At 44.6% G+C, this 25,216-nt stretch overlaps 1 protein-coding gene across 2 annotated transcripts in view; it reads right to left on the bottom strand.

The window, feature by feature from the left end:
* PIK3CD (phosphatidylinositol-4,5-bisphosphate 3-kinase catalytic subunit delta) overlaps window positions 1-25,216 on the bottom strand; it is a 764,407-nt gene that overhangs the window by 403,377 nt on the left and 335,814 nt on the right. For both annotated transcript variants that reach the window (XM_069610020.1, XM_069610019.1), the window contains one exon: window positions 10,308-10,529. In XM_069610020.1, the coding sequence (XP_069466121.1) occupies window positions 10,308-10,529 (222 nt within the window). The remainder of the gene's footprint in view (window positions 1-10,307; window positions 10,530-25,216) is intronic.

The raw sequence follows: 25,216 nt of genomic DNA, 5'->3' as shown, positions 1-25,216 counted from the left end.
GGCACAAGAGGTATGAATAGGAGGAAGTAAATGGGAGGCACAAGTTGGAACCTTAAAATAAAAAAAAGAAAGGCAAACTAAGAATTCTGTATGGATTGTACATGAATCTAAGACTAAAAGTGAAAAGATGAGATTTCACAGAGGAAAGCAATAACTGCATGTGCTCAAGCAAAAGGTACAAACAATAGGCACTGTGAGGTATCGTTAGTAAGACTCTGACACATAGGCATACTGTTGATTGTTATAAACGTTTATTAAAAGAAATAGGTTGGAGGAAAAGCCTAGCTTTACTTAACTCTAGGAGGGGTTTCCCTGCCTCAACAAAACTAACTACGGTCTCAGTCAAGATGTCCTAAGTAAAAGTCTTCTGCCTACGTCCAAAACTCTATGCTGATGCTCACACGCTAAACCCTTCATGAAGTGCCAAAGGGCTTAATGTTCTCCAGCTGCCACTTGCAGCTGTAGTTCACAAGTTAAACTCAAAGTTCCAAAAGGGTGTCCAAGAAATAAACAACCAAACGTTTCAGCATCATCGGAATGGGGTTCCGTTCCCCTAGGTTTTAGTTCTTTTGCAGTTCACAGTCTCATAAGCGCCAATAGGGCGTTTGCCTCCTCTCAGCCTTTCCACTACTTTCAAATGTATGGTAAGGATTTCATATCAAGAGATTTACTTTCTTCTCCTTACAATCGCTTTCTTTCAAGAGACCTGTTTCTCTTCCCTGGGATTTCACACATTTGCAAGGTTTCTTTACTTTCTCCTCTTGCTTGCTTTCAGCACAGTGGTTTACAAGTTTAACCCGAAAAAGCCAAGAAAGTATTTCCGTCCTCTTGGTCAACTACTTTTAAATAATTGGAAATTGTTTGCCTTGTGGAGAGATTACTGTCCTCTCTTGATACAAAGGGACTTTCTCTCAAAGTTCACAACAAAATAAAAAAAAGAGAACAAGACTTTATTCCTTCCTGGCTTGGTCTTTTCAATCCTTCACAAGACTAGCTTTGCTTCCTTGTTTGTATCAAATACAATTCAGGGGTGAACCTCTGGACGCCTAGACAAAAGGTGCATGGTCTACTCTCCTGCCCGGACTTGGTTAAGACTTGATTACTTGTATTTTGGGTGCGGGCCCCAGACTCGCATTCCCATTGACCGGTATACTCTCACTCTCCTGCCAGGACTTTTTCAATGTTATGACACTCATATGTTCATATTCCTTTCCATCAGAGTATTGAACCTTTGCCCGTCTTTCATTCACAAGTTCACATGCTTACCAGGTCCCCCCAGCTCCCCTGCATGGGTTCACCCAGGCTTAATTTCAAGTGGTGTACGCCTTGAATCCCCAACTTCCATATGGGGGCTCACCAGTCTCTCCTGGCTGCTTCGCCCTTCCCCACGGTCTGCAGGTTGCCCAGCGGTAAGCTTTGTCTTCTGGCCAGCGTTGCGTAGGCTCCCCAGTCCTTGCACTGCGGCGGCTCTCCCAGTAGAGCATTGTGCCTGCTCTCCGATCTACTCGGTGTCCCTCCGGTTTCTCAACCGGCCTTGGGTATGGTGCATCTCCATCTTTCCAGCTTGTCTGGTGTTTTAAAGTTCCCGGTATTGGTCAGCTGTTTGTAACAACTAGCCTGCACTGTGTGGTTCTCGGCGGGCATGATCTTCCTTACTTGGGCCCCCTTCCTCGTCCCAGTAGGCCCGTAGGAACAAGTATGTGTTTGTCTACGGTTTTTAACAAGAGGTTCCAGATTACAATATGCCATACATAGCTGGGGAGGCAATGACTGGTGTCTATTATCCTTCACAAAGGAGGGGGCATGACACGTCTTCTAATGAGCCATCTTCACTCCACTGAGGTTGGTCTCTCCCCCTTCCCCCATATGGTTCTCCCGCAGATAGTCACCCCCAGGGTCAGAGTCAGGTAGCTTCTGCCTTTCCCTGGCCACATGATGAGGGGAGAATTTCCCCAGGGAACCAGTGACTACTTCGCTAGATTAGTCACAGCATTCAGCAATTATCTGATTGAACTGCAAAAGGAAAGTCAATATTTGAACTAAAGAATATTCCAGGTGGGAGAAAATGGTTAGCTCCTTTATCATTTTTAGAATTTCCACCTCTCTAAAGCACATGGTTGCGCTGGGCTTTTAGGTACACTCCGGAATTCATACATGTACCTACAGTCCAGCCCTATTCAATTTTGAGGACATGCTTCGCACTGAATGATGCAGAGGTTCATTCTATTTTTTGGAGATTTTGTCGATTCCCAGCTGAGGTCCTGCTAAACAGGATGAAAACGTTATGTAGTTTTGCGTGTGGTGCAGACAGAGGGCGACTGGACAGTTGTAATGATGACAGAATGTGATGGATTGCTCCATCATTAGCATTAGACAGTTTGCTCAAACAAAGGGCTCAGAATGGAAGAAAGGGGGGCATGGTGTAAACCTGGGAGACAGGTTAATAGAAAGTAAAGCAGAGGGAGGGTGGCCGCTGCACTGAGTTTGATAGCTTCGATATGTGGGAATGGTGGTCCATGCTTACCCTAGTGAGAATCCCCACTAAGCATGCAAAAGTGTGAATAGAACAAGTGACACGCTGGCAGTCTGCGCAATTTATTTATTGGGTATTAATAATGCGTCTATACAGCAAAAGGTGTTTCTAGGTGAAACAAGACAAAAGGGGGTGGGAGGACAGGTAAGAAGAATAACAACGGTCCTAGTAGGTGTTACGTCATACAAATTGTGCAGGTGCAGTAATAAGTGCCAGGGACAGGGGACGGGGGTGTAGAGCTGGTCAGAGCGGAATGTGCTAATGCTAAGGGGGGAATGAAAGTGCAGGTAGGAGTGGAGAGAGTGCAGGTTTGGGGGTGGTGGGAAGGGCAAGTGCAGGGGCAAGGTGGGGGTGGGGCAGGGGAGAAGAAAGTGCTGGGGAGGATTGGAGGAGGAGGGCTGGACCCTGTATGAATCCGAAGGAACCTGGCAGCCAGTCATTGCAGCAGAGGGGGACATTAGCAGGGGAAGGGGAGAAGGAAGAAGAGAAAAGGAGGGTCTTGAGAAGCATCTGGAACTTAAAGATCCGGCTCAAGTCCGAGAGGGGCAGGGAGGCCATTCCAGAGGGAGGCTCCTGCAGAGGAGAGATCTACCTCCCCACAACCCAAATCTCTGCTTGGAAAAGCATCTGATCTGCAGAGAGTCGGAGCTAGAAGACCGAAGGGCTCCAGCAGGGAGGTATTTACTGAGAGCGAGTTGGATGTAGCGGGGTCCCAGGCCCCAGAAAGCCTTGTGGATGAGTGTCTTGAACTTGATCCTTGCAGCAAACAGGAACCAATTGAGAGATTATAGGGCTGGAGAGATGCAGTCCCTGGGCTTTAGACCAAGGATAAACCTCAATGTCCTATTCTGGATTATTTGAAGGGGGCGAAGGTAGGATTAAGGCAGATTGAAGAAGAGGCTGTTGCAGTAGCCCACCCTAGAGAGGACCAGAGCTCTTGAGACATTGAGTTTCTGGGGGAAGGTGAAGAAAGGGAGAATGCCTCTGAGGGGGTGCAGTTGAAAGTGGGCCTTCTTGGCAAGGTCTGTGATGTGGAGAGAGAGGAGTCGAAGATGACACCAAGAAGGTGACGGGAGGGGGTGCATGGAGGGGTGCCAGAGAGTAGGAGGCAAGGAGGGAACTGGGGTCCCAATGAGAAGGATCTCAGTCTGACTGGCGTTAAAGCAGAGATCGTTAGCAGCACACCATGCCTGAATGGCACTCAGACAGTCAGGAATGAGAGAGGAAGAGGAGGCCGTGGAAGGCAGCTTGAAGGAGAGCATTGAGTTGTCTGCATAACACTGAAGGTGAGGAGAGAAGGTGGATATCAAATGGGCTAGAGGGGCAAAGTAGATGTTGAAGAGCCACAGCAAGAGGATAGAGCCCTGAGGGACGCAGCAGGTGGAGTGTGATGGAATAGACAAACTGACCGAGTTGAACCTGGGATGGTCGGTCAGAGAGAAAGGAGGTCAACCAGTCCAGTGCAAGGTCTGTTATGCCAAGGGTATCACAGAGCCGATTTAGAAAGGTGGCATGATTGACCGTATCAAAGGCAGAGGAAAAATCACGAGGGATGAGAATGGAAGGAGAGTTGGAAACGAGATTGGAGAGCATGTCTTCCCAGGTGTTCAGGAAAGCAGTTTCCGTGCCTCTGGCAGTTCTGAAGCCAGACTGGCAGTCTTGGAGACAACCAACAGATTTAGTGTGGTGGATCAGCTGGGAGATAACCAGCTTCTCCAAAAGTAAAGTTTGGCCAGGAAGGGGGTAATGGAGATAGGGCATTAGTTAGCCAGGCAGGAGGGGCCGGCACAAGGGAGTGCTTGAGGAGTAACGAGGAGCCAGTGTAAAGAAGCCAAGGCTGTAGCAAGCGAGGCAATGTTGTCATTGATAGTTCTGGAGGAGCAGGGCAGTACCTGTTTGGAAGAGACTTTCATAGAGAGGACTTGTCCATAGAGACCTCATCAGGTGATATGGGCGAGAAAGAGGAGAGTAGGAGGAAAGGAGAGAGGGGGGCCACGTTAGGTCTGAGAGTGGTTGAGGGAGAAGAGAGCATTGTAGAGGAGAGAGGACAGTTTTAGTTATGAAGTGAGAGGCCAGTGCAGGCAGACAATCGGGGATGGCATCAGAGAAGTGGAGACTGCAGTAGGATTGGTGAGTTCCTTTTAGGTTTTGAACAGTTCAGCTGCATGGTTAGTGGCCCCAGAGATGCAGCACTGGACATAGACCTTCAAGTGGATGGAGAGTCTGTATTACCTTTGGAGCAGGCGGCAGGCCAGTCGGTCAGAGGTTGTGCTCGAAGCCTGCCACTTCCACTCAGCAGCTCAGAGAGGCTCGGTCAGAATCATACCAAGTGTTGAGCTTGGAGGCAGGCTTCATGCGGATCCTCATGACAGGGGCAAGGATGCCCAGAGTGTTGGAGATGGAGAGGTGAAGGTTAGCAAGGGCTGTGTCAGTGTTGAGTCAGTGGCCAGAGTGGGAAGGGGAATGAAAGTGGTGGCAAAAGCTGCAACTGGCACTCACTGCATCAGTCGAATATCAGAGAAGGAGGCAGCAGCGCTGGCACAGGCTTAGTCAGGGGACCCAAGAGATCAAGGTGAGAATAATCAGACCAGGAGAGAAGTGTAGTGAAAGGGTTGGAGATGGTGGTGTCTGGCTGAGTGTATCGGACTGGAGGGCAGAATGGTGAGGGGAAAGAGTCACAGAGGCTGCAGAAGAGTCCAGAGGCATCTTCAGGGGAGTCCAAGTGAATATTAAAGCCTCAGAGGAAGAGAAGCTTGGAGGTGGAGGCCAGGAGAGAAGAGGTGAGGTCAGACCACTCTGAGAGGAAGAGGGAGACTGGACCAGGGGTCAGTAGATGGTGGCAAGAGTCAGTGAGAGGATTGGAAAGATACCAAGCCTGCAGACAAGGCATTTAGAAGGAAGAGTAGGACTGAGTGGGTAGGATAGTAGCAGGGACCCATTCAGGGAAGATCAGGGCCACTCTGGTTAGTCCTGGGCTTAGAGACGAACTTGTAACTCTCTGGGAGGAGTGTGTCAAAAGTAGTGACGTGGCCGTGTAGCTGGCCGTGAACCACGAGGACGTCGTAGTCTTCAAAGAGGTGACAGATGTCAGAGGAGTGTTTAACGGCTGAGCGAGAGTTGAGCGTAGCTAAGTGGAGCAGATTGCCACCTTTGAAGGTCTTCCGAGGAGGGGTACAGGAATGTGGTACGCCCGTCGGTGGTGGCAGAGGGGTTGCCAGAGGGAGGAAGTTGATGAGAGACGGAAGATGCCTATCAAGAAGGAGGAGGTTGGGCTGAGAGCCCTGGACCAGGACAGTGCCATTCTGGTAGACATTAATGATGCCCCTAGAGGATGGGGGTTACATGTGATTTTAATTAATCACAAAACAACGAATGAATTAACGATCCAGAAACACCAAAAAAAATAATTTTTTTCTTTGTTTTTGAGGAAGCCTCCCCCTCAAGGCCCCCCACTTTTTAAAATTCACCCCCCCCACTCCAAAACTACTATTCCCAACTACATATATGCAGTTTTAAAAAATGTGTTATTTTTTTGGTTGTTTTAAGTTTGTTGAAAATTTCATTTGTTGTTTTGAATGTGTTAAAATCACTGCATATCAAAGATGGGAAGTATGCCAAAAGTACTTCACATCGGGTTCCACCATTAATGGGCAAAGAAGAAAAAGGGGAGAGCACTGAGAACATATAGGGAATCCAAAGGTCCGGAGAGGGAACGACAGAGTATGTCATTGACAGTCTGCCTGGAAGAAGCGTTGACATAGGTGTCGGCGATGGGCGGGCCTGGACTGGAGACCAGGAGTGCTCTCTTGAACTTTTTCCTTCCAGTCTTCGAAAGAGAGATAGGATAGGTGACGGAGTAGCAGAGAGAGAAGACAGGGGAGAGGGAAAGCACCATGGAGGGAGAGAGCAGAGAGATGACAGGGGAAGAAAGAGAGCGAGGGAGAAACAACAATGCACCACAAACTCCAAGTGGACTAGAAGCAAGCCAGGCAAAGACGAATCCGTTATATGACAACGTAAGTCCAGACCAGTGAAGATTCCTGCCACAAGCAGGGGGCGGGCTCGGCGAGAGGCCAAAAGACTTGATCCTATGACAGCCTTCCTTTGCCAGCCACAAGATACCTACTATGCAGAGACTTAGTTCTGCAGTTGTTTCCCGTGGAATCCAGCTGTAACACTAGAGTGTAGCTCGGGCTGGACCCAGTAGAGGCAGTGGAGCACCTAGAGCTGGGAGCATGGTGCTGGATGGAGGGGGTGGGTGGGGGCTGGGGGTGTAGATTACAGGATTGAGGGAGAAAAGTCTAAACTTCAAACACAACAGCAAATGCAAACCACCCAGATTCAAGTTTCCTAGATAGAGGGGGAAAGCCTGATATGGCCAAGTAAAACAACTCAGCTAAAAACCAGATCGATAACATACAACTATGGACGATGTGCAGCAGACTACAAGCTTTCATAATAGGAGTAATAGGAGAGGAGGGTCAGTTTAATAGGGAGCAGTAATGGCTGTTCCCCCTGCCCGCACTTTGCTTACCTCGTCAGTCGCTGCTGGTTGACTGCTGTGCACTGGCAAACGCAAAGCTGCTACTGCAGTAGCTGCCATTTGCCTCTGAGCCTTTCGCCAAGGGGGCTGCATGGGCAGGGAATTATATGGGTCTGAAGACCCAATCAGGTGGCAGTGTTGGAGCGGGAGTCGGGGAGGGAAGCAGGAATAGGGATGACTGGGGGAGGGCATTAAATGCTGTGGTACGGCAGGTTTACAAAAAGTTAAACAATTCAAGAAAGAAGGGGGCAAGAAGAACTCTCAGGAAAGGGCCAGGACACTCACCAGTTCTATCACGGCAGAATCAAAAATCTAAATTAGTTATAGGTGCCAGAGAAGCTGGCCATAGAGGCGGTGATTACAAGTGTGGTGGTAGAGGTGGTAAAACATGTATGTTCAACTGCTCTACCAAATTAAGCTTACCAAAACTGAATGCATGCCTGATTGTGTAGAGGCAATGACCTCCACACAAGCTTTACAGCATGCAGTATTACCGCATTGAGTAATATGACTTTTCACCATGGAGTCTATGGGACTACAAAATGGGGGACAACTTCGGAAGCCACAGGACTTGAAATCAGACCCTTTCTGTTAACACATGGTCACCTCATGCAGTAACCGTAAACTAGTATGGCGGTATGTCTGCAGGAAATACCATTCATCTCATATTGAGAACCATACTGATTGTGGATACTTTAGTCTGAAAGGTGTATTTTATTGATGCAGAAACATTTTTATTTCAAATCGGCATATAGGACAGAAATAAAGTATTTTTAAAAAATTAAAACAGTCTAAAAGTGTTTTGTTCCAACTTAAAAGTCTGCCTGTGTCCAAAACCTCTACTTGCCCTCACAACTAAATCTGAACAATTTGTAGGGATGTCTACAACAAAAGAAATAGTGTTCCAAACAAAGTTCTGAGCTTCTTCCAGCTCTTAATTTACTTTCCAGCTCCCCTTCCCAAAGTTCAAAACAGTTCCAAAAAGGTCTCAGGGTTCCTTTCCCCAAGACATAGGCTCTTCCAGCTTGTAAACTTACAATCGGTCCAAGTCTCTTCGTTCTCAAAACCAGTCCCAGGTCAACTTTATAATCCTTCAGGCTCTTCAATAGTTCATACAGATTGCTCTCTTTCGCATTCACTTCAGCAATCCTATTCAAAAGTATCAAGAGGCTTTGTGGTTCTTCTCAAGCATTCAACATCTACAATTAGTTCAAGTCTCTTGATTTTCAAAGCGGTTCCAATTCAACTTTGTGAACCTTCAGACTTTTCAATAGTTCATACAGATTGCTCTTTCTTCCCACTTCAGCAACCCTGTTATGAGAGGTAGTTTCTTCATCTTTACTTCACTTGGCTCTTTCTAATTAGGGTTCACTCGGTCTAGGCGCTGTTGTCAGACCACACGGTCTACCCATCACAGGTCACGCAACCGATAACCTTTGGCACTCTGTTATTCTTCTGTAGCCTTTGGGTTTTATTGCTCACACAGGTCTCCCTTCTCTGTACCTGTGTCCATTCACTTCAGACTCTCCTTGCCAGTCTCTGGGCTTTCACTTCAGATTCTCTTTGCCAATCTCTTGGCTTTGCCACATAGTGTTCTTCTAGATAACTCACTATGTGGTGTTCAACCTCTTCCACCACCTTGATTTCATCTTATTCAAAGTGCTCATCACTTGCTTTTCACTTTAATCATCATAGTGTTAATCACTTGATTTTTCACGTGGTTCAAAACAGTTTACTTCATAATTGCTTATTACTTATATTGCACACTTATTTTTACTTCATTTGTAGGCTCAACAGAACTTTCCTTTAATTCGGTATTCAATAATACTTGCTTCACATTCAGCAATTTGCAGCTTGCTCGATAACCAAAACCCCTCACTTTGGGTTCACCATCAATTGTTACACTTTTCAGTTCATTCAGCATTACCATATGCCCAGGTGTAGCCCCAGGAGCGCCCCAGTATGAGTTTTCCCTCCATTTTACTCACTGGTCCTCGGCCGCTTCTCTGGGTGTCCACTCCCTCTTCTTTCTTCCGACGTCCTTAGACTCTGTGTACACTTTTCAGGAGCCAGGTGAGCAACGCTGGCCTTCTGCGAACCTCGCAGCGTGTTGCCTGTAGCTCTGCTCTTAACTCACAGACGCTACAGGTGGCCTGCGGTACTTGGAAGTCTTCCGTGCCCCACAGCACTGGCTGTGAGTATAAGGCAAAGGAGACTCCAGTGGTCTCATCCCGCTCACGGCCCGCTTGGGCTCTGGCATCACAGTCTCACCTTTGCATTAGCTGGCGCCCTGGTCTCCAGGCAGGACCATGTTCAGCAGCTCCCTCCTGGGCAGGACTCTTCCCCTCTCAGGCCAGTCTCTCCCAGGCCGGATGCTCTCCTGCCAGTTTCTCTCCTGCCGGGTTCTCCCCGCTTGCTGGCGGACCCACCTTTTATGCACCTGCAACCGGTTAAGAGGTTGGAGGTGCAAGTCCTTGCTTTCAATTGCCTGACTACAATTACTTCACTTTTCTGGACATGCCCGACCCTCGCAATAGTCTTCAAGCCTCTTCCTCATCTCAGTACTAATGTGGTATGATTGAATGTTAGTGTGCACTACTCCTAGTCGCCTCTTACTCGTTCCAGTACTAGAATGGTGTGACTGAATGGAAGTAAGCACAACTCCTGAATTGTTTCTTCCCTATTTTGGTCTGATATTTCTCTGAAATAATTTGTGTTTACCCTCCCCGAACAAGGAAATATCCTCCTATTTAACCTCTTCCTAGTGCCAGTATACTGATGGCATTTCCTAGGGTAATTCGGAAGGAAGGAAAAGGGTAAAGGATGACAACCTACAAAGGCTGTTGGCACTGAAGTTTCATCATGAAAAGGGAATAAGGGATACCATGTATCACCCAAAGACGTCCTCTCCCCACTTCCCAAATCTTCTCCACCCAGGTGATCCTCCCTTGCAGATTCACCCCAAGGGTCGGGATCCAAAAGCAATGGCCTTTTCATGGCCATCTGAGCAGAGGATAGTGGGGAAAAGAAAGTGAGGATGCCCTCAGGTTCCTCACAATTGCTAACATGGTGCTAGGCAGCAGGTATGCTGCCGTGAAGAAAGGAGGCACTGAAGCATTTGAGAAGATCAGATAGGAAAATTGAGCAGGCATCTAGGGTTGAAATTAGGCAACAGAATAGTTCTGGTTCCATTGCCAACAGTATCCCATCAGGAAAAGAAGTAGTACCTACCGCATTCTTGGACTTTTTCTTGGTAGAGCGGGCTTTCTTACTCTTCTCCACAGCGTAGAGCGCAAAGCAGAGCCGAGCCATGCGGGGCAGGTCACAGACATTGATGTCAAACTCCAACCTCTGGTTCCAGATTGGCTCAGAGCAGACGTTTACTTCAGGGCTCACAACAGTCTTGCAGAGCATCTCAGTGCCATGGAAGAGTCCAGCTTCCACCACTAACTGCTGTATAAAGGGAAGCAGCAAGGTTAATATTAGTGTTCAATGAAGTCCTTTCCAGTCTTTTGCAAAAGATATCATCATTGGGCAGTCTGGATGCAGTGTTAATCATATGTGCAGTGACAAGAAGAGGTTTACAAAAACAGTCTGCCTCTAAAAATCAGATGCTCGAGAGGGTGTTTCAGCAACAAATCATCAATAGTACTGTACAGAGGTTCTACTAGTGCAGCATCCAAACTGTCATGAAAACATCAGGCTTCCACCAAGTGCCAGAAAGATAGCTCATCAAGTTTAGCCCTCATGTCCAATATGTGATCAGTCTGCAGTTTGCAAGTTAGCTTCCTGACAGGACAGATTCAATCCTTCAGCCTTACAAGGTCCATAACTTGAATAGTATAAAGTTGGGTAATAAGCACAGCAATATTGAACACACTTCAATAGTGGGAGGACTGGGGCATGAAGCGCAGTATTTCTATGTTAAGCCTATCAAAATATCACACACAAAGGAAAGAAACGGAAAAGAAAAAAAGCAAACATTTTATAAATAGGACAATAACAATATTTCCCATCGGTTTGTTAAAGATGAAAATGTAGCACTCATGCATATCTCATTTAAAATCTAAAATGTTTAAACTAAAAAGTTCAGAACTGCAATACTAAAGAGATAGAGCCTCCACTCACAATATTGCACCAGATGCTATTTTATGACATATCGTTAAGACTCTAAAAATCTCGAAGTGAGCTAAACATTCGAGATGTAAATGAGGACAATCCATGAATAAGTGTTCCAAGGGTTTCTATCATGGAATCAACCTTGCAAAATCGGCAGATTCTCAAATTTCTCAAAACTTTGGTTTTTATTCCAGTAATTTCATGCACATTAAATATAAATCTTAAAAAGTTCATCCTCCACCTTCGATTGGGAGATTTCCTTAGATATCATGCAATATTTCCCATAGCTTTTTCCCCAAACCAAGAAATTCAAAACAGATGATAACACTTGGGGGGATCTGGTTTGTATCCAGTCCAACAAATTCAGTTTCTTTTTGACAGTCATGGGAGCCTCCATCAACTCTTAAACGTTAATATACAGAGTTCTTAGTATAATATACATCTTCCTTACTGAGGCTCCAACAAATTTACAAACAATGAAGCAGGCCGAGGATTTAATATTTTAGAGTAGAGCATTAAAGACTTCCAATTGACAAATGCCTTCAAAGATTTTAACCCAAGCTCGTATCAAATGATGGCAATCAGTACTCCTTTAGGGAGCTTTAAAGCTTGTCTCCATAAAACATCCTGCACTTTCTCCCACACAGTTTTTGCTGCTTTTGTTTCAGTTTCGGCACAAGGTTCCGGTTTGGATGATATGCTTTGCTCAAGGTCAATGCCAAGTCATTTCCAGTTTCAGTACATCCACTTTTATATTATTAATATGCGATGTAAGTTTCTATTCATCTCAGAATTGAAAAGTAATAATAATTTAGTTTTTAGTGAATTTATTTCCAGGTAAATAGCCTGCATGTAATTATACAAGGTATTGAGCAACCTTTGGAGACCTTTGAGCGTTTGGTCTAGCAGCACTATAAAATCTGCATAGACCAAGTGGTGTACTAGATGATGTCCCAACTTGGCTGTTGTGGGGGCCTCACAGTAGGACAGAGAAATACTTAAGTCGGAAATATATAATGTGATGGCATCATGAAGCAAGACACTGACAACAGATTCAAAGTTCAAAATAAAATACTTTATTCAACTAAATGTCAGGATGGTAGAAGGCCCAACTTGCCTTATGCTAAGGTGGGATTTCCCTGCCTGAACGAAACTAAGGAAAGTCGGAGTCAGAGTTCAACTTAAAAGTCTTTCTGTGTCCAAAACCTATCCTTGCCCTCACAACTAAAGCTAACCCAACATGTGCAGGGATGTCAATAATGAATGAAATGGTTCAGCTTCCAGCTCTTCGCTTCCTTTTCAGCTCACCTTCCCCAAGTTCAAGAAAGTTCCACATAAGTTTCAAGATTACTGTTCTCAAGTTCAAGGCAATACAGTACCACACAATCTTCCGGGCTCCCTTCGCCAAGTTCCAGTCAACACAGTTCAAAAGAAAAGGGTCTTGATACTTTGTTCTCAAGACCACACTTGTAGATCCTCAAGTCTCACAGCTCCCTTTCCCAAGACTTTAACTCAGTCACGTGTACTTGTTTCAGTCTTTTCAAAAGTTCAACACAACTCTGGGTCAGCCTGATCCTCCTTCTGGATTACATCACCAGTTAGCTTACAGTGCTTCTCCTTGGCTGGTTTCACAATGTCTTTGGTTTTCACAATTTAGGGCTCACAGGTCTTGGCACAGTTATCAGACCACATGCAACCAGGGCCCACAGGTTCTTCTGTACTTGCCCCTGTGTACAGTCACATTCACTCCTCTTTGTCGCACACTTGGTTTTATGTGCAGTTTTACACTCTTCTGGCTTCTTCTGGTTAGCCTCTTGGCTTTGCCATAACGTGTCACACACCTCTTGCCAGTCGTTGGCCTTGCTGCACTGCATCCGTTCATAAAGCTCACTTTCTGGTGGCCTTATTCCTGCCCCACCTTTCTATGGCACTCCTTAACACTTCCGTAGGTTGCTTTTACAGGGACACTTCCCCTTTGGTTGTCATCTGCTATTTGCTTTTCCCATGAAGCTTTATTCAATTCAATATGCTCAATTTCAAGTTCGATATTCAACATGCATAATTTGTCTTTGTTTAGAGTTTTCATTCAGTTCAGTATTCAATATGCACGATTAAAATTGGTTTCACATTTTGATTCAACTGGGTAAAGTTAATTCATTCGACACTTTGTTCCCTTGTGCGCAGCCCGCTAGAAGCGTCCCGGCTGGAGTGGCTTTCTCTGACACTCACCGGCCCTCAGCGTTCCTCCCCGGCGGCTCCTGCTGCTTCCTTTCTTCTCAGGTCGGTGGACCGGCCTCTGCGAGTCCCGCTCGCATGCCGTGTGCTCGCACACGCTAGAAACTCTGCTGCCTCTGCATAGACTTGGACGGCGTCCTCCCATCTTTCCTGCTCACTCGCAACTCCAGCTACTTTACCAACGTGGGGGCTCCCACAACTCTGTCCGCCCAACTTGCCTTAGGGTTCTACAGGTCCTTTGGGATGTCAGCAGGTCCTTTGGGATGTCGGCCGTCGTCCTTGCTCCTCCTCAGGTCCCACCACGGCTGCCTCCTCACGACAAAGGTCCCCTTCTCGTCTCTCCCACACAGGCCTCCCTGTTGCTCTCTGCTCTCTCTTTATACACCTGTAACCACTTGACAGGTCGCAGGTGTGGATTCTCAATTGGGCTTGCCCGACTATACGTAAAGGGGCATGCCTGACCCTCACAGTACTCTGCAGGCCTCTTCTTCGTCCCAGTACAAGAGTGATGAAATGGGTTTTTGGTGTTCATTACTCTGTCGCCTCTTGCTCGTCCCAGTTCTGTCAGAGGTGAAATGTGGGAAAATGAGGGAAGCTGGCTTACAGTAGCCTATAAAGGCTGGGGAGGCTTAGGTTGGTCTTCAATAGGGCCAAGGGGATACGATGTCTCTTCTGTGGGCACCCCACTCCCAATCCCCAAGGACCCTACACCCAGGTGATCATCCCTCGCTTCTCCACCCCCACAGTGAGGATCCAAAAGCGATGGCCTTTCCCTGAACACTTGAGAAGAGGATCTAGGGGGAGTGGGAGCGAGGAGACCCTCAGGTTTCTCACAATAAGCTATAGAGTGTTGTCGCCAAGGCAGTCTTGTCAGATGCCAAGGTGGGTGGCATTGCATTTGAGAAGGAACGCCCAGAATCGAGGCAAATCTTTATCACAGTGTCTGAATGTAGATCAGTTTAGGACATTTGAAATGGAGGACAGGTATCCTGTGGTGGATCATTTGTGCCATAAAACTGTCTAATGCGTGTGATAAATACACAAACACCAGATATATGGGATGCCTACAGCCCTGAGCCTGCTGTTGTGGTAGGAAGAAAATAAAGTTGTTTAGAGATTTGGGTTTAGAGTTCATAGGGAGTCCTTGGTCACACTTCTCTTAAAAATGGCTACAAGGATCAAAGTCTTCAAAGACTCTAGCATGGTATTGGATAAGATTTGAGAAAACTGGGTCAACAATACTTTAGACCAGGGGGTGGGTTTGTCTTTTAGAAACAGCATCAGTACCCCAAAGAGACCAGACGCTGGCAATGCTTCAGCCTTCATAATCTTCTGATGGATCTTTTCTTCGAAGGCTAAAAACCACCTGGGAGGAAGATGGCGGCGAGTAAACCTTGGAGAAATAATTGTCCATAGATCTTCCGGAATAGCTCTTGAGACTAGCAGGTGTACCTGTGCTTCGCACAGTAATTCCTAGGGCTGAAGCATGTAAGCTTTAAGTGTTGTACCCGTACGTGAACGGCTGAAGCATACAAGCTTCGTACTGTTGAGGTGGCATACATTCATCAACTTCTGTGAGGATTGAGGGAGTGAGGACTGAGGGTGTGATGGACAAACGTCATTGCAGACAATATTGAAGAGACATACTGTTTCCTGTCACCTGCATTACTACAAAAGCACCATTTTGTGACTCCTGCATGACTTCAAAAGTGAGTGCCAGTAATGTCAGCTAGAATGCTGATAGTGTGGAGGGTTTGGGGACAATGAACTGCTGAACTTGAGGAACAATAAACATAGAACTATGGAAGAACTACGTCGCAGGGAGCTATATGGTAGGGGTAAAGCATTGCAGACCGCTTAAAAAAAAAAATAGAATAGAAACATTTAAATGTGATACTTTTTACATTGTCTCCACCATGAAACCTATCCACATGCCAAATCCAAGGTCTGTAGCATGTTGGGAAGTGTGCTGAACATTTCAAAACAGATAAACAGGTTCTATGGGATTACAGAGAATACATAACAGAATGCCTTTTCAGAGAAAATAATAACAGTGAAAAAATATCGAAATTTTGATTATTAGTTTTTGGGGGTGTCCCCAAAACCCCCATTTCTCTATGTGCTTAAACCAATCCCAACCCCACCTGTTTTACCCCATTGCCCCACCTGCATATCTATTTTAAAAAATGTTCGATGTTTTTTTCTGTTTGTGTTCCTCGGTTATAGCATTCTCTATAATTGTAGTCTCCATTATCAAGGCATACCATATATCCACACATTTCATATGCATTTGCACTTTAAGTATTTGCACTTCATCAAGTTGCTACATTCATTCAGTGGCAATGAGTGCATAGAATTTGTGAGAGCATTTTAGTATTTTTCTGTGTAATGTATAGGCTGTTTTTGTCAATGCGCTTGCGCTTTCTTGCCAAGTTATTTATCACCATGTTTTGTCTTCTTTTGATAACTAGTTGTTTCATCTGGAAACTATTCCAATCCACTGAGGAAGGACATTGGAGAGGCTCCAATTTAAGTACATTTTGATTCATGGGCATTTATTGCCTTTACACACAAATCATGAGATGGAAATAGCTGTACACATTTGGCCATGATGCATCAGAAAGGTTTGCCCACTTTGGGCCGTATTTATCGGGTATTTATATGTGGCATTACCCTAAATTAAGCTTTAGAGCATGTAGCAAATATTAAAGCAGTTGCATTTTATTGCACACATGTTCTACGTGCTTGCAATTTGCAATTGACAGTTTCATAATCCAGCATGCTAATTGCTTTAAATGATTAATCTTGTCAGATGATGATTGTCATACATGTCGGACAGGGGTCCACATAATCCGACATATATAATTTGGTTTCAGCACTATACTCAATAGGCCTTTCCAATATGGCCACCTGCATAGCATGCATGTATGTGTCCACCTTCTAGCCCAATACAACTGACAGCAAAGTAGGACTGATAGATTTGTTTAAATGCTGTGTGAGGTGACTGAATGTTTGTTGGGAACAAGCATTCAGGGAGTGCGAAACACATCTTTTCTTACTTGTGCCCTTTGTGTCATTATTATAAATCTATTTTTCATTAAAGATCCTTGTATTGGCTACACCACGCTGTTGCCTTGATCTTTCCAGCCACCAGACCTTGGAGCGCGGTCCTTGCCGTATATATATTTTACAGTTGAAGGGACTCTGATCTATTGATGAGCTTCCAAATCTTTAACCTGGAGGGCTTTAATGCCTTCAATATTTCCTCAGCATCTTTTTGATGCAGTAAAGTTATATGAGACTTCAGCCAGTTCTTTAAAAAGTTTGTTTCAGTGATTTATGGAAAATTAGAGAGTGGGGATTGTTGTTTCTCCTCGAGTGTCTTAAATTATGTTTTCATTCCTTTAGGACTACTGTTGCATCATAACAGTGGCATTTAAGTAAGAAACTTTGAGACACAGGCATTATCTCTAAAAAATAAAAAAAATAAAGAAAAATAAAAGAGCTCATAACACATTCTAGGCTAAATGGAATTGCTGGCAGTCTAGTAGTTCTGTCCAGATTGCTGTGGAGTAGTGAACTGAGTAATATTATGGAACCAAGCATAGTCTGTTTTTTTGAGGGATTACCTCAAGAGTAGAATAGGTCAGCATAGGTCTCTTAAGGCAATTTAGGTTATTTGTCATATGGAGCTATGTGTGATCACTAGTCACTAGACCTTGAATAAGAGGACTTTCTCAAAAGTTGACTTAGATAAGAACATGTAGTCTAATCAAATTAATTATACCCCTTGACAGGGTAGGATGTGGTGGGATGTCATTGCCAATGTGACCATCGCCCATTAATAGTCCCCACAATTGCATAAAAACTCTGATATGATTTACTCTGCTTTAAGAATCTCTGGTATGAGTCCACAAGTGAAGGCATGGAAAAGTTACACAGTCCGTGTTACAATCCCCTGCCACTAATACATCCCCTTTTGAAATCAAACCAAAAATCCCAAATTTGTGTCAGTGCCTGCATAAACTAAGAACTACAACTCTAGAGGGATTCCAGTACAAATTAACTAACAACAAGTCATGACAACTGTTATTTGAACCAGCATCTCAGGTTACTTTATCAAGCAGCATTTAGCTTCTGATGGACCCCCACTGATCACATTTTACATGAGGGGAAAATATGTATATATAGCCGTCCAAAGGCCCCCATGGAGACAGCGCTTTATACCTTTAGCTGTCAAGGGGCAAAAGACAGACTACCCATCAAAATAAGGTTTCAATTGCAACCAAGTTTCCTGCAACAACAAACAAATCAAAGTCTATATTAGTAAAATCGGTGTATGAATTGAACAGGTGGGAGTGTCCTCACAAGTTCCCGGAGATTAGAGTGTACATGAAAAATCCCCCTTCATACTGATTGATTCAGATTGATGCCTGGTCCGTGGAAGGTTGCAGATATTGTAGACCAATTATCCAGCACTCCAGGAATATGGACTTTGGGCAATAAATGTATGACTGATCTCTTGGATGCAGAGGAATCTAAGTCCAGATGAACTTGAATATCACTGCACACGGAATCCGTTTGTTTTCTGCAGTGTGCTGGGTTTTCTATTTGACAATTTCTGGAGATTATCTACACCAGGAGTGTTAATGCCATATCCTAATATATGAAAACAATTAAATTCCTCTAGCATAAGAACAGTTGTCAGCCAGGAGTATAAATTGATTGTTCCTAGGTGGACTCTGTTGGCCAAGGTGAATTAATCAGGTTTGATATCAGCAGATTAAATCATACGCAATATGGAAAATCCAGAAATAAATGTAATTTGGTCTGTCTAAAGTAATTTACTGATCGGAAGGAAATTGTCTTTCTAGGCAGGCACATGATATAATAGGTTATTTATAACACGCTTAATACCCATAGGTTTCTAAGTGCAGACCCAGGGATCGAACCTGTGTTGCTCCATGTCGCCTTGCTTCCAAGGCGAGCACGTTGCCTCTAGGCTATCCTCCCAGACTATGATATGATCAGAGTTGTTTAGCTCTTCAGTCACTAAACTCTTTGTTGGTTGTTTTTCCTCAGAACACTTGTTCGTCATGCTTTCATCAAGTGACCAGATGCGTTCATCTTCTAACATGTAGAAACAAAACGTCATTTGTACCTTGCACATCTGAATTTCCAAGATCACCTGAAGAGAACTTTTCAGTTGGCACCTAAGCAGATATCCATTTTTGACACAAACTTTGAAAACTATTTAAAATGAATGGATTACTACCATGTATTTATATTTTTTAATCAGCAGAAAAGACAACTGGCCTCATCTTTGTTTTCTTCTGGGGAAGAAGGTGAAGGGAGGAAACTCTGAATTTAGTTCAGTTCCTCCTGGACATGAGGTTCAACAAAAGGTGTCAGGTAATGTTTTATAGATGATGTTAGAATTATTCTGTTACCTACCAACCTGCCGTACATTTTTTGTGCCTTTTTAGGTAGGAGAAGGAGCTGTCAAAGTCTCAGAATTGTTTGCAAATAAGACATTTTCAAGAGCCTTTATTCTTCTATGAGGAAACATTTTTAACATTTCTTTTTTTTAATTATTTGTTTTTTAAAAAGAAAATGGGTTTAGGAGACCTGGATAAACCCTTCTTCCAAACAAAGGGACTCAACACCTCCTTCGAAGAGATCACTTCGGTCGCAAATAGCAGCTTTACATTTTCAGAGGACAGGCTTTCATAGGTGAGTGGACTGTCTGGGAGATGTTTACCAGAGTTGCTGTCGAAAAGTACTGTGTCCACCCTAGATTCGACTCGATTTGAATCAGAAAAAAACGGGTTGGTCATTTTGGCACAAATAAATCCTTCCACGATAAATATTTTACAGTTGATTGATCTGAATAAAGCTTTTTAGTCCTTGAATGTTCTCATATTATTTGACTAATTAATTCAGGCCAAAGTTCAAGGAAAGGAACAAGGACTGGCCCAATGTTTGCTCTGCTAAAGGCTCTATTAGATGTGGTTAGAGTAGCCAAGATGGAGAAGGCTCATAAGAGGATCTAGAAGGATCACAATCACAAGATCTAAAAGAGCTTATGGTTTCAGTTTCTAATAGAGTGGCCGACATTGAAAGGTTTTCTAAATTTGTAGAAACAAGACTATGAAGGCTTCTGTCCGATTCATCAACTACTGAAGCTAATAATTGAACGTCTGTATCCTTTATTTCACTGTTGGTAAAGAGTATTTACTTGTTAGCCGCCAGCACATCTATTTCAGCAGTGGAGGGATTACAGTTAGGACAGCAGCCCTCCTCAAAAATATCTATGTATACATCGCCTACATGTTGCAGGAAAGGAGAGATGTTACTTCTGTCGTGCTTCCTTCAGAAGATTTAAGCAATTGTTTTAACTTTTTAGAGGCTGCAACAAGGTCACACAACAATACTGTTGCATTGGAGGGTTTGGGAGAGTTTGAGTTGGAAACTCTTACCTTACTCTCCTCTACTCTACTCTACTCCACACCCTTCTCCCTCACCCGCTCTTGGCCCCCCCTGCCACCCTTCTACTAGCCTAATTTCCTCCATAACCCCCGATGGGGTATCTCGAAAAGTCAGCTCAATGAAAGTCTCAACCAAACAGGTGCTGCCCGGCTCCACCAGAACTATCAAGGACAACATAGTCTCCCTTGCTCCAGCCTTGGCCGATTACTGAAATCCCTCCTTTGCCACTGGATCCTTGCCCTCACTCCTCAAGCACTCCCTTGTGCATGCTCTCCTCAAAAAGCCTTCTTCTGACCCTTCCTGTCCAGCAAACTACTGCCCTATCTCCATTACCCCCTTCCTGTGCAAGCTCTTGGAGAAGCTGGCCATCTCCCAGCTTACCCACCACACTGAAGCTGTTGGTTGTCTCTACGACCACCAGTCTGGCTTCAGAGCTGCCAGAAGCACAGAAAGAAGGGTTACATAGAGGGCAGTTCCTGTGGTACCAAAAGGCTTGAAAGGTGGCAAAAGAGAAATGGGATGGATGGCCTGAAGAACTGACACCAAACCCCTTAATGACCCTAATGTACAGCTTAAGTGATGGCTGGAAGCAGGTGTCCAGACTATACAGCCTATTGATAGACAAACCCAATCCTAAAAGCACGACACTAAAAGAGAGATGGGAAAAGGATCTGGGAGTGGACACAACTGAAAAGGAATGGGAAAGGATCCTCTTCTATCCCTGGGAAATTCCCGCTTTAGGCTGATACAGCTCAATGTATTGTATCGCACATACATGACACCACACGGGATAGCTACATTCAGCAGCAGTACATGACCACTATGTCCCTGGTGTGAAATGGGGGAAGCAGACTTGATACACATGTTCTGTTGATGTCAACGAGTGCAGAGGTTCTGGGAATGGATAGAACTGGCCTGCAGGAAGGCTGGAATAGTAAGCTTTGACTGGACTCCGAAAGAATGCTTGTTAGGTGCATACCCTAGAATAAGCAAATTCAAGCATGTGGTCAAGTTCATGGACATGGTGTGCATAATGGCCGAGAGATCCATTGCAATGGCTTGGAACTCTGCTCGAGGTCCGCAGTATGTGCGCTGGCACAGAGAATTTGAACGCTGGGCAGAGGCAGAAACCAGAGTGTGAATGGAGGGGGCAAGCAGGTCAGAGATGAAAGGGAGCGACTAGTGTGAAGCCTGGAAAACACTGGTTTGGGACATGTTCCATCGATCGGATGACAAACCCCCATGAACGTTCCTTGGCTGTTTCTACGACATCCAACCTTCAATCCGTAATCAGTTAAAAGCAATACATAGTCAGTGCTAGCCTGAGCGCTACTTTCAGGCAGATGACAATATCTACCCCTGATGGGATCCCTGTTTGAAAACTCTTTTTATTGAACTTTTCAGATTTTAACATCAATGCAACAATAAAGAAAGAAAAATTGCCCTCCCCCACCCCCCCTACCCAGGGCGACGAGCATTCAAAATCCCTCATAGTCCCTCTCCCAGACAGTTCCCTTGCCCTATTGTAGCTCAAGGAGTCTCAGTCGCTGAGGACACCATATCACTCTGTAGTTATCCTTGAGAAAAGACATCTCTCCCCATTCGGCAGCAAAACTTTGCGCTCTATTTTCCATGGCATATGTTGCCCACTCCAAGGCTACTATGTCCCAAACTTTCCGCAGCCAGTCTTGTTCCTTTCGAATCTCTGGGCTCCTCCATCTTTGGGCTTTCAGCAAAAGGGCTGCCAGCGTCAAAATTACTCTTGCTTTCTCCCTACCCCCATCCTCCCCTCATCAGAATTCCCTCGGACGCCCAGGAGGATCTGCATCGGGGTCCGCGTGTCTCCTGGGCCAAAAAGCCTCTCCTGCGCCCTTTGTATCTCGGCCCAAAAAGAAGCAATCTTGGGACATTGCCACCAAACGTGTTCTGCCGTGCCTACCTGCCCACACCCCTTCCTGCATCCATCCGGTCTCGTGGGAAACATTTTATGCAGTTTGGCTGGGGTGTAGTGCCATCGGAATAGAAGCTTGTACCATGCTTCTTGCAGCTGGGAGGCTCTGGCTAATTTGGGTATCTTCTTCCAAAGACTTTCCCACTCCCCTCTACTGATTTCCCTCCCTAGACCCTTTTCCCATTTCTGCATATATGGCCACTGAAGATCGGAATCAGGACTATTCAGGATCTTATAGATATTGGAGATAAGGCCTTTTGCACCGTCATTGGTCAGCAAAAACCTTTCAAATTTTGTCGGACCCCTAGTTGCCGCTTTCCTAACTCCCGGATGTAGTACCCAATGTTTTTTTTATTTGAAAAAACTCTTTTTATTGAACTTTTCAGATTTTAACAATGGGACCCCTGTTAAACTGTATGCGTACAAAGACGCTTGAAACAGTAGAATGCCTGACAAGTGAAGAAAGTTGTTGGTTTGCTATTATGTTATTTTGTTGTTACTAACATGCTATTGGACATGCATGGAAACACACAACAGGATGTGAAACATTTGATACATGCATGGCTGTACCTATATAAATGCTAATAAAACATTTTAAAATAAAGTAAGCGAGAAATGAACCCAATATCGGATGCTCAATGGAGACAACACATCAGTACCATCTATTATAACCCCATGCAGCTGCTAATGAAGGGATAGAAGAAAACGAAAAAAACGATGGCAAATTAGGTCTACCCTTTTGCTGAGACAGATTTAATTGAATGTATTACATGCATACAAACACTTGTGTGCGTGCGCGATAGAAATAAAATATCTATCAATCAATCAACTGGTACTCCGGGCCCTGATGGATGACAAATAAAATAATCAAAAGTTATGTACAAGGCGCGTGTATTGAACCATCTATTTGAGAGGATATATAATGCTGGCACAATTCTGCATGCATGGACACCTTCACATTTAATCCCTATTATCAAAAAAAGCACAGATCAAATTACAGATTACTGGCCATACAAGATGTCATCAGTAAAATCTTCAGTAGCCGTCTACTCAAAGAAGGTGATAAATGGATGGAGGAACGTAACATTCTGCCTTCTCAACAAAAAGGTTTTAGGGCTGGGCACGCTACCATCCAGAACATATGGATAATAATGCATTAAATTGAGAACAAAAAATTAAATATGAAGGGTGAAAGACTTTTTTTGGCTTTTGTGGACTATAAAGCCGCATTCAACATTGTAGACAAGGCACTTCCCAGGGTTTTGGGGAATGCCTATACATTTATGATCCTTAATCATGCAGCTTTATGAGGTTACTTTGGTGAGAATTTGACTAAATGAAACGGGCAAATTATCTGAACATACAGAAACCAATAACAGCCTAAAACAGGGATGCGTTTTCGCACCAACATGGTTTAATTTATAAACATCCAATTTGGATCTGATGCTAAAGTGTGTTAACCGGTTTCCACTGATGTTAGGTCTCATACATCTAAACTGGTTAAGATATGCAGACAATTTGGTCATAACGGACAGAACACCTGTAGGTTTACAGAGAGCAATTGACCGCTTATCATATTATTCTAAGCAGAACCACTTACAACTAGACATGTTGAAAATCAAGATCATGTGCATTGGAAGCTTTAAAAAAGTACTTTGTTGGAAGCCTGATGGGGAAGAATCGAAAGTCTGAAACACTTTGTCTACATGGGGGTGCTGCTCAGTGGAAGTAGCAAGGCTGCTCTGTTAAGGTAATTTAGATAAAAAACATTATGACTAAATTCTATGTCAAGACCGGAGGCTCCCATTATGCTTCTCTTTCTTTATTTAAATATTTCAGCAGCAAGATATTTTTGTGCACCAAGTGTCGTATGAGTAACATAGAAAAAAGAGGTGCACTAAATATATAATATAAGAAGTAAACATAATATAACAGTAGTATTTTTGGAGTTCTGAAGAAACAAACTCCATTTCCCAGAGTTCCCTAGTGTCACCAAAGAAACATCAACATGTGACTTAGTCCTCCAATGGGTGTCCTGATCCCTTCATAAACAGTCCTAAACATGATGCGACTTCCTCTTTCTTTGCTGCTCACAGCAAGAGATAAGTACCTTCATGTTTACCTCTGCTTATGACACGTTATTTCATTTTTCATAGTAATTGACATTGTTATATATATATATGTTTAATTATTGTTTATGAGCGTACTTTGCCTCTAATTGATTTCCTTTTGGTCATTGCCTTCGTTGTTGACTCCGACGCCAGCTGCCTTCTGCTGGCGTCGGAGACTGCGTAATTCGAGGCCTCGCTTCGCGCTCGCGCTGACACAATCCGTCAGCTGTTTTTCCGCTTCATAAGCGGACCTCTCGGCGGGCTCGCGTCGGCTTCCCCGACCCATCGGTGCTCTCCTCGGGCACGGGGAGACCGGCGCGGCATTGCTACAGCCCGCAGTGCCACCCACTAACCACCAGGGGAGCTCCTGCTCTTCCTGGTCCTTTCCTCTATATTCCGGCGCTCGAGTGCGCATGACCTTCAAGTTATAACGGTCTCTGCGAACTCGAGCGCCGGAATCTCTCCTCAGGCGACAGCAAATACATACTTCCTTCCATCGCGGATCAACAGGAATTCGCACACGAGTGCTGGAAAATATATTTAAATACATAATTTGCATAAATTAAAAAAAAAAAAAAGAGGAGAGAAAATTCTCCCGTTCAGCATTCTCTAAAAGATTATAACACTAAGCTGAACTGATTTACTGGGCAGTGAGAGAAGGCGTTCAAAAGCCCAGAAGACAAGACAAAAAAAAAAAAAAAAAGTGAGTAATGTGCTTTAAACTTTATTATGGCAGCGCAGTACTCACCTCAATCAGATCAGGCCTGGTCTGAGACGGAGGAAGATCACTGCTATATAGATGAGGTGGCGATGGCTAACAGCTTACAAAAGGTACTGTGATCCTCTGTGGAGACCAGTATTAGGAAAGCAGTAACAGACATGCTCATTCCCATTCAACAACGCCTAGAAACTATGGAAGAGCATTTAAGAGGGACCTCCCCTCCTGGGAGGAAGAGAACGCAAAAGAGGAAGCACCTTACGGAAGGGGGATGTATACCGGCTCGCAAGAGCAGAAGCTCTATGACCCCCCCGAGCCAGCCTACAGATGCCACAGCTGCCGTTTCGGACGCCTTCTCCAGGCTGAAACAAGCCTTTATGAACAGGAAGGTAACCTCTTCCCATGAACCCTCTTACCCAGAGGAAGAAATGAGGGAAAATGTACCCTCAAGCCCGGAGAGATATGGACAGGGCACTGAGGACGACCAAAACAAGAGCGTCTACGACGCTGATCCTTC

This window comes from Ambystoma mexicanum, chromosome 8, assembly GCF_040938575.1.
Source record: "Ambystoma mexicanum isolate Mex_15411 chromosome 8, UKY_AmexF1_1, whole genome shotgun sequence".
NCBI lineage: Eukaryota > Metazoa > Chordata > Amphibia > Caudata > Ambystomatidae > Ambystoma > Ambystoma mexicanum.
Note: the sequence above shows the minus strand (reverse complement) of the source record. Positions and strands in the feature narration are given on the sequence as shown.